The following is a 10,130-nucleotide window of genomic DNA, read 5'->3' on the forward strand; positions in this document are numbered from 1 at the left end:
GTCTCCCCCCCTCAAACTCTCTGTCTCCCCCCCTCAAACTCTCTGTCTCCCCCCCTCAAACTCTCTGTCTCCCCCCCTCAAACTCTCTGTCTCCCCCCCTCAAACTCTCTGTCTCCCCCCTCAAACTCTCTGTCTCCCCCCCCTCAAACTCTCTGTCTCCCCCCCCTCAAACTCTCTGTCTCCCCCCCCTCAAACTCTCTGTCTCCCCCCCCCTCAAACTCTCTGTCTCCCCCCCCTCAAACTCTCTGTCTCCCCCCCTCAAACTCTCTGTCTCCCCCCCCTCAAACTCTCTGTCTCCCCCCCCTCAAACTCTCTGTCTCCCCCCCCTCAAACTCTCTGTCTCCCCCCCTCAAACTCTCTGTCTCCCCCCCTCAAACTCTCTGTCTCCCCCCCTCAAACTCTCTGTCTCCCCCCCCTCAAACTCTCTGTCTCCCCCCCCTCAAACTCTCTGTCTCCCCCCCCTCAAACTCTCTGTCTCCCCCCCCCTCAAACTCTCTGTCTCCCCCCCCCTCAAACTCTCTGTCTCCCCCCCCTCAAACTCTCTGTCTCCCCCCCTCAAACTCTCTGTCTCCCCCCCCTCAAACTCTCTGTCTCCCCCCCCTCAAACTCTCTGTCTCCCCCCCCTCAAACTCTCTGTCTCCCCCCCTCAAACTCTCTGTCTCCCCCCCCCTCAAACTCTCTGTCTCCCCCCCCCTCAAACTCTCTGTCTCCCCCCCCCTCAAACTCTCTGTCTCCCCCCCCTCAAACTCTCTGTCTCCCCCCCCTCAAACTCTCTGTCTCCCCCCCCTCAAACTCTCTGTCTCCCCCCCCTCAAACTCTCTGTCTCCCCCCCCTCAAACTCTCTGTCTCCCCCCCCTCAAACTCTCTGTCTCCCCCCCCTCAAACTCTCTGTCTCCCCCCCCCTCAAACTCTCTGTCTCCCCCCCCTCAAACTCTCTGTCTCCCCCCCCTCAAACTCTCTGTCTCCCCCCCCTCAAACTCTCTGTCTCCCCCCCCTCAAACTCTCTGTCTCCCCCCCCTCAAACTCTCTGTCTCCCCCCCCCTCAAACTCTCTGTCTCCCCCCCCTCAAACTCTCTGTCTCCCCCCCCTCAAACTCTCTGTCTCCCCCCCCTCAAACTCTCTGTCTCCCCCCCCTCAAACTCTCTGTCTCGCCCCCCCTCAAACTCTCTGTCTCGCCCCCCCTCAAACTCTCTGTCTCGCCCCCCCTCAAACTCTCTGTCTCGCCCCCCCTCAAACTCTCTGTCTCGCCCCCCCTCAAACTCTCTGTCTCGCCCCCCCTCAAACTCTCTGTCTCGCCCCCCCTCAAACTCTCTGTCTCGCCCCCCCTCAAACTCTCTGTCCCCCCCCCCCCTCAAACTCTCTACTTTAATAAATAGAAAGATATTTGTTTCAAACCTCACTTGCACACCTTTTTATTTATTCCTTAATTATTTATATTCTTTTACTTCACTTCCATATGTATGAAAACACATATAACTGAGTTTTAAATAAGTTACAATGTTTAGTGATTCAGTTGTGAAATTCTACAATCTGACACACAACGATACTGGTTACGTTAAAAAAAGTGTGATCCCACTTAAGAGTTTAAAAACATTCGAAATTCACCAGATACCATGCCAAAGAGAACTATATACCAAACACAATGCAAAAAAAGTTAGAAGTTACAGTCAGAAGAAGAGAAAACACTGGAGCATGCATGACTTCAGTAGTTTGTGATCTTTCATGTGCAACATGATGCACATGGGTACCTGAAAGGCATCACAGTTCTGTTCTGTGGGAAAGGGTTTAACTGCAGGTGGAATTATGGGACCCAGATACTACAGTGGTAGCTCATGCATCAGCCTGCAGTGTTTAATGGGTGATGATGTGGTATTTATGTGTGTGTCCTTAAGTCATTTGTGTTCTGTAGTGTCGGGTGACCAAATGTAAAAATTTCCAAGACTCACTGCAAATATACTGGAAAATTTACAACCATTTCAATCTTTCTAGACAGCATTTCCAGTTGTACAAGGCTTCATATAAGTTGCAGTACCAAAAATATAGTCTTAGATAAAAGCATCTGCAAGTGTGTCATTCACATTCATTCATCATTATGCATTTATTCCATAGATTGTGACATCGATTATTGTCCATGAACAGTCATCATCCAGCTGATTAACATCCATACAAGATACCTAATCCAAATAATAATGCTTGCACTAGTTCTTGACTCTGTTTGCTAGATGAAATAAGTTTCACAAAGGTGAAAGTGTTTGCCAGACAAAGGAAAGCCATTTACAGAGCTAAGATAATAGAAGAGGAACATTTAAAAATTATTTCTGTTAGTTAAATCTTATTCAGTTAAAACATTTAACTGAAATTTTTTCTGATACCATTAATAAATGGGTGTAGACTAATAATTTGTAGCACTGTATTTTAAAAAGACTAACATTTGAAAGTGAATTTTTTGCCATCTAAAAATTTCAAATCAAATTGGCAATGACTCAGATTAATCATTATTTATACCTCATCAGTTCCTTCCTTCTGGTGGAATATTGTAATTTCAAATCTCTAACAGTTACTATATATGTAATTTTTTCTGCACTTTTATGAATTCTCTTATAGTACTGGATTTACAGACGCCTAAATATTCTTTTTTTTGTTGTGTGTATATCAGTATTTAACATCCGCCTCCTTACTCTTCAGATTGACTCAGTGTACTGGTGGGAGCAGTGGCATATCATGTGAAGAAACTTGTCACCATAGACTGGTAAAGGATGAGTTGATGATAGACATGGAGAAGTCAACACACGAGTTTGGTACTGATACAGGAGATATGGCTGTTGATAAGAACTGCTCAGTTGCCACGCGATATAACTGTAGTATATGGGAAAAGGAATTACATGTATATAGCTGTAATTTCTGCCAACAGAGCTTTCCTTCAAAATACAGATTCATAAAGCATGTGTTTATTCACATTGATGGTATGCAACCACCTTTGTATGTTTGCAAGTGGTGTGGTGAGGTATTTCACAGTAATGTTAGTTTGAAAAAACATTTGAGAATGAGTGAGAATTACCGTTTTTCAATTGCTGGCAACTGTGAAAAATATGGCTATAGTGATGAGCATCAAAGCACTAGCTTCTCGGATGGTGAGCCAGACGTTTCTGTCGCAGAACTCGACAAGCTGAATTCATACAAGGAAACAAGGAAAGCTGCAAACAAGTCTGCTAATGACATAGGTAACACAATTATAACAAATGATACAGCGGAAACAAATCATTATGGAACTTTATCTACTACTGTTAATGTCAGTTTCCAGGGTAATCTGCTTACTGCAAACAGAACCCACAAATGTGATATTTGTGGCAAATCTTTTGCTGGTGCAGGCAATCTCAAGAAACATGTATTAAGTCACACTGGAAAGAAACCTCACAAATGTGAGATTTGTGGGAAATCTTTTGCTTTCCCAAGCTATCTCAAGCAACATGTATTATTTCACACTGGAACGAAACTTCACAAATGTCATATTTGTGGAAAATCTTTTTTTGTCTCATGGGATCTCAAGAAACACATATTAATTCACAATGGAAAAAAACCTCATAAATGTGAGATTTGTGGGAAATCTTTTGGTTTGTCAAGCGGACTCAAAACGCATGTATTACTTCACACTGGAAAGAATCCTCATAAATGTGGGATTTGTGGACAATCTTTTGCTGGTGGAGGAAATCTCAAGAAACACGGATTAATTCACACTGGAGAAAAACCTCACAAATGTGAGATTTGTGACAAATCGTTTACCCAGTCAGCTAATCTTAAGGCACACACATTAATTCACAGTGGAAAGAAACCCTACAAATGCGATATTTGTGGGAAATCTTTTGCGCTGTCAGCTTATCTCAAGAAACATGCATTTATTCACACTGGAAAGAAACCTCACAAATGTGAGATTTGTGGGAAATCTTTTGCTTTCTCAAGCGATCTCAAGAAACATTTATTAATTCACAGTGGAAAGAAACTTAACAAATGCGACATTTATGGGTAATCTTTTGCTTTCTGAAGCGTTCTTAAGAAACATCTCACTTCACACTGGAGGGAAACCTCGTACATGTGAGATTTGTGGGAAATCTCAAGATGCACATTAATTCACATGCAAAGGCACCTCACAAATGTGAAATTTTTGACAAAACGGTTGCCCAGTCAGGATATCTCAAGAAACATACATTAATTCACAGTGGAAAGAAACAGCACAAATTTGATATTTGTGGGAAATCTTTTGTTAGGCTGGCTATCACAAGACACATCATTCATACACACTGGGAAAAGACCTCACAAAAGTGATGAAGTGATCATTCTTAGATCAGCTGACCTCAAGACAGATGCATTAGAACACATTGGAAGGGGACCTCACAAATCTGATATCTGTGACAAAAGTTTCACTCTGTTGGGCACACTCAAGAGACGCATTACTTCACATCAGAAAGAAACTACAAGCAAGTGGTAGTTTATGTAAGTAGGTTTTCCTGGTTGGTGCCCTCAAGGCCTGTAAAATAATGGATGAAGCAAGGGGTCAATAAATTATGCCTGTGAAATCTTTAATAGTGAAACAATGTGTACTATAGATTGGTAACAGATAATCTGATAATATAAAAATCAATATCTGCAACTTAGGACATCAAGAGATTGTATTACATAATACTCCACCAACAGGACGCAAATGCATATTTGTCATTAACACTGCTGTTCTTTCCGATCAGTCTCGAGATGTGAAAATTGTGTATTGTGATAAGTCCATGTATGTGTCAGTAATCATAAGTACCATGCAACATTCAGACCAAGGATGTGTGATGACTTGCTTAGTCATCATGTATTACTTATAACTCTGTATTTTTGAATTAGTGACAGTAAAAATACAGAGTGATTCAAAAAGAATACCACAACTTTAAAAAGGTGTATTTAATGAAAGAAACATAATATAACCTTCTGTTATACATCATTACAAAGAGTATTTAAAAAGGTTTTTTTTTTCACTCAAAAACAAGTTCAGAGATGTTCAATATGGCCCCTTCCAGACACTTGAGCAATATCAACCCGATACTCCAACTCTTTCCACACTCTCTGTAGCATATCAGGCGTAACAGTTTGGATAGCTGCAGTTATTTCTAGTTTCAAATCATCAATGGTGGCTGGGAGAGGTGGCCGAAACACCATATCCTTAACATACCCCCACAAGAAAAAATCGCAGGGGGTAAGATCAGGGTTTCTTGGAGGCCAGTGATAAAGTGCTCTGTCACGGGCTGCCTGGCAGTCGATCCATCGCCTCAGGTAGTTGACGTTCAGGTAGTTACAGACAGATAAGTGCCAAAGTGGTGGCGCTCCATCCTGCTGTGCTTCTTGTTCGAGCTGAGGGAACAGCCAATTCTCTAACATCTCCAGATACTGTAATCCAGTTACAGTAGCACCTTCGAAGAAAAAGGGACCAAAAACTTTATTGGCTGAAATGGCACAGAAAACGTTCACCTTAGGCGAGTCACGTTCACCTTAGGCGAGTCACGTTCACCTTAGGCGAGTCACGTTCATACTGAGTTGTTTCCCGCAGATTCTCAGTGCCCCATATACAGACATTGTGACAGTTGACTTTCCAGTTAGTGTGGAAAGTTGCTTCATCACTAAACACAATCTTTGAAACGACAGTCATCTGTTTCCATTTGAGCAAGGATAAAATCACAGAAATCGATTCTTTTAATCTTATCAGCTGCAGAAAGTGCTTGAACCAATTTCAGACGATAAGGTTTCATAACTAACCTTTTTCGTAGGACTCTCCATACAGTTGATTGTGGAATTTGCAGCTCTCTGCTAGCTCTGCGAGTCAATTTTCCTGGGCTGCGAACAAATGCTTGCTGGATGCGTGCTACATTTTCATCACTCGTTCTCGGCCGTCCAGAACTTTTCCCTATGCACAAACACCCATTCTCTGTAAACTGTTTATACCAACGTTTAATATACCACCTATCAGGAGGTTTAACACCATACTTCATTCGAAATGCACGCTGAACAACTGTCGTCGATTCACTTGTGCTGTACTCAATATCACAGAAAGCTTTCTGTTGAGCGGTCGCCATCTTAGCATCAACTGATGCTGACGCCTAGTCAACAGCGCCTCAAGCGAACAAATGTACAACTAAATGAAACTTTATAGCTCCCTTAATTCGCCGACAGATAGTGCTTAGCTCTGTCTTTTGTCGTTGCAGAGTTTTAAATTCCTAAAGTTGTGGTATTCTTTTTGAATCACCCTGTATATTAATGGCACTTCCTTCATTCGTGCTAGTACACTCAATACTGGAAAAACATGGTTATAACAATTATTTCACTCAGATATGCTTTCTCAAGATATGTCATTAATAGTATGTACATTTATGTTCTGTTAGTACTAATCCTGTATCAGTAAACGTAACAACAAATATAGCAATGTGCTTAATAGCATGTTTGACCACCTTTGGAACTCATTACTTCGACAGTTCTACATGATATGGACTTGACATGTCATGTATGTGTTTAGGGATGTATGTTCTACCATTTGCATCCCACATGTTCAGATCAGCTACATGGTGTGGTCAAGATGTGTTAGGTGCCATGCTACTCAGATCACTGTGGAGTCATTCTGCACATGTGACATGTTCTCCTGAAAGATGCCTTCACCATGGGAGAGCACATCCAGGCATGAAGCAATCTATGCAGTGGCTACAAAGGTCACATAGTCAGCAACTGTCATGATCCCTTCAATTACTACCAGATGTCCCAAAGGAGGCTGAGTGACTGTCCCCATAGCATAAAGGGCACTCCACCTGGTGCCATTCACCTAGATATAGCATACCTGGAAGTGGCAACTGACCTGGTGTAACAGGAAATGTCAACCATCCTAACAGTTGACATTTGCATTTACCTTCATTGTTGCCTCAATGATTCCTGCAGTTGCAATTGAACATTTCGGATGATTGGTATGGAAAAATACAGTTCCCATATGTTGTGGAGTCCTATGTTAAACGATGTACATTGAATTGTGGGTTCAAAAACGTGCATGGCTGCTCAAGCATTGTTTTCCATAATTAGATATACCACATATTCCTACATGTCCAGCTTCACAGAGCAGGCAAGCCTCTGACCTCCCTGATTTGTGATGGATAGGTGTAATACATGTTTTCATAAGGTTATCGATTTATCACCTTTCAGCCACTTTCCATAGATGTTCACAACAGTACCATACATCCAGCCTACCAGCTTCACCACTTATGAGGTTCTAGTTCCCAACTGCAATGCCACTGTAACCTGCCCTGTGCTAACGTCACTTATTTCATTGGGCTTACATGTTCGTGACCCATGTAATTGGTAGAACAATTCCTTGTTAATTTCTGGTCTGCTTATATACTTGTAGTCTGCTTATTGCATCATGCATGTACAACATTTGGCATTCATTCTCCTCACAGGGAGTATTAATGACATTTTTGCTCATCAGTGCAGCTTCACATAAATGGGTCAGATGCTAAAATGGGTAATCTAATAAATACATTGTTCTTGGCTGCCATTTACACCAGTGTACAATAGCTATATTTTTTGCAAATATAGTTTCACAAAGCTCTTTACATGATTGAGAGATGATGTAGATATGTGTTATGCACTAAAGCTCCTAATTTTTTCAGTATTTATACCATGTAAGTTCTACACAAAATGAAATAGGTATACAAACATTAGGTGTTATGACTTGATTCCAGTTATTCGTATACACAAGAACACCACTTGGGAGAGCTCAGAACATGAGTACTAAATATTTCCTGCATTTTATTCAAAGATGTTTCCATTGTGGATAGTTTCCGTAATGTGTGTAAATAAACACGGCATTTTTGGAAATCTGTATTCATGCTTAATTTTTATTTCCAGAACGATTGTTTTTATTTTTGATTTCCTACCTATTTCTTATTGGTGAAAGTGCATGTGCAACAACTGGACATAGTTATAATTGATTGCCACTGTTCTGTTTTGCTACACTTCAGCTATGACAATCTGAAGTGATGATTACATTTTATTCCATCTTTCTCATGATAGGATATCCACAACTGCTTTATAGAGTATTCATAATAGGCAACATCCACATACATTTGTATTAAATATTATTTTCCAATAAAAGGAAGGAAAAGCTGGATTTTGGGACAATAGCCTTATATTCCGATGAGTTTGGCAATACACTACTATGTGTGGCGAGTATACATATTATGAATCTCTAAGAAAAACAGTAAAATTATTAGTAACGTGTTAAAAAAAATCACAGTATGAACTGAATAACTGTCTGAGCTAAAGATGGGTCATATATCATTTCTCTGGTACACAAGATGTAAGCAGAAAATGAACATATTCAATGGTTGTGTGAAAACTACCTAAATAACTGAGTCTACAAAAACAGTACATGCCCATAAATTAAAGAGTGTAACTGCACCTAATAAAACAATAATGTAAGCTAATCATGACAGAATATTCTATTCTACAAGAATAGTCAAGGACAAGTAAATTTTAATGATGTGGGTTCAATACAAAATGAGGTTTAGCTCAATCATATTGATAAGATTCATTATTTTTCCTATAATCTTTGCAGGTTGTAGTATAAAAGTTTAAATTGCAAAGTTATTGAAGGATACATTACAAGCAGATAATATAGCCATAATAAACTAATCTTATTAACACAACTGTGACACTAGCATTGTTCTATTAATTCTTATTTCATGTAATTAATTGATATTGATTCTTAAGTAATATGTCATTGGTTTCGTCCTTAGCTAAATGGAATGTAATGCTCTCACATGTAGCAAAATGAAACAATTATACAATAGAAACAGACTAATGCATACCAGCATCCCATCTCCTAATGCTTAGTTGTAAACAAGTCATGACTGAATTGTGCCAGGATGCAAAATCCACTTGAGTATAAAATTACCCAACAGCTGCTGCTCGTGCAGCACATGATCTGAATGGTTCACAATATCTTTGATTACATATGATCCATATAACCACTGTGAGGACAACTACAGTGACTGGAAGAGAGATGACACTGGGTCAACCACTCTTTATAGGTATTCCAGCTTACTCCTCTGTGATGTGTGCAGTGCCATGGTCAATGGTAACTTTGATTGTCTTTAGTTGTGTAGGCAGGCTGTCAGTTGGGTGCCAGCACAAAAGGTGTTTTAGGCAAATTAGCAGAAAAGTTCAAAGCTGTAGTGTGTGTAAGTTAAATGAGCAGATAACCTAATGGTGGGTGTGATATGTATACAATAAGAAAGTTGAAAAAACGTATACCATTAGAAAAACTCCATAAGTCTGAAGTGTAAATGCATGGTCACAGCAGAGAACTGCTACTATAGTTGACTGCGCTACCAAATATGGTAATCTGTTCCCAGTGTGCCTAAATAAAAATTTGTGCATTCCTCAACAGTGCAAGAGGAAGGGAATTCTTTAGTTTCTTCTAAAAGCAATGCAGTTTCACATGTGCCACTAGTGTAGAGTAATAAGGTAGGATGCCTGTAATAATTAGTGTTTCATCACAGATGAATCTTGAACTACGTGACAGTCTGATGGATATCCGTTGCAAACAGACAGGATGTCCGTTTGCCGAACATTGCGTTCATAATTAGGTACATAGGTGACAGGGAAAGAGAATGTGATAACACTCAAATTTGCGACTGGTGCAAGTTACGGTCAGGGATATCTGTATATTTAACAATCTATAGATGATGGCAGTTGTGCAATAGCAGCAGTGCAATATGGCAAGGTTGATACCTACATCGAGTAGATCATTTGCATGTGTACTGATGCTTGAAATGAAGTATTAGTTATGGTTTTATGGAAGGCTTCAGAGGGCACTAAGTTAGGAATGAGTCTCTGTTGCTCTCTTGGTTGAATGGTAGTGTGCAGGGTGTTAATATGTAACTGTTGTGTGGGTGTTATACAACAAGATCTGTAAGGCTTTGGTTACTTCCAAAGTAGCAGTGAGTTTGCACAGTTCCCTGCGTATTAAATCACGTTTTTAAGTTCCTAATATTGCAGTATTAGCACAGTAGCTATATTATGAATTTGTCAGGTGGTAGCCAAAAGTTGGTCTTTAGTGT

The 10,130-nt window shown here is 40.4% G+C and overlaps 1 protein-coding gene across 1 annotated transcript in view; it reads left to right on the top strand.

Annotated features, from left to right (window-relative positions):
• Positions 1-7,890, top strand: part of LOC126295175 (zinc finger protein 723-like) — a 92,363-nt gene extending 84,473 nt beyond the window's left edge. The window contains exon 6 of the mRNA XM_049987481.1: positions 2,686-7,890. Within this exon, the coding sequence (XP_049843438.1) occupies positions 2,686-4,024 (1,339 nt within the window). The 3' untranslated portion in view covers positions 4,025-7,890. The remainder of the gene's footprint in view (positions 1-2,685) is intronic.
• The last annotated feature ends 2,240 nt before the right edge of the window (positions 7,891-10,130 follow it).

Source organism: Schistocerca gregaria, chromosome 11 (genome assembly GCF_023897955.1).
Source record: "Schistocerca gregaria isolate iqSchGreg1 chromosome 11, iqSchGreg1.2, whole genome shotgun sequence".
Classification (NCBI taxonomy): Eukaryota; Metazoa; Arthropoda; class Insecta; order Orthoptera; family Acrididae; genus Schistocerca; species Schistocerca gregaria.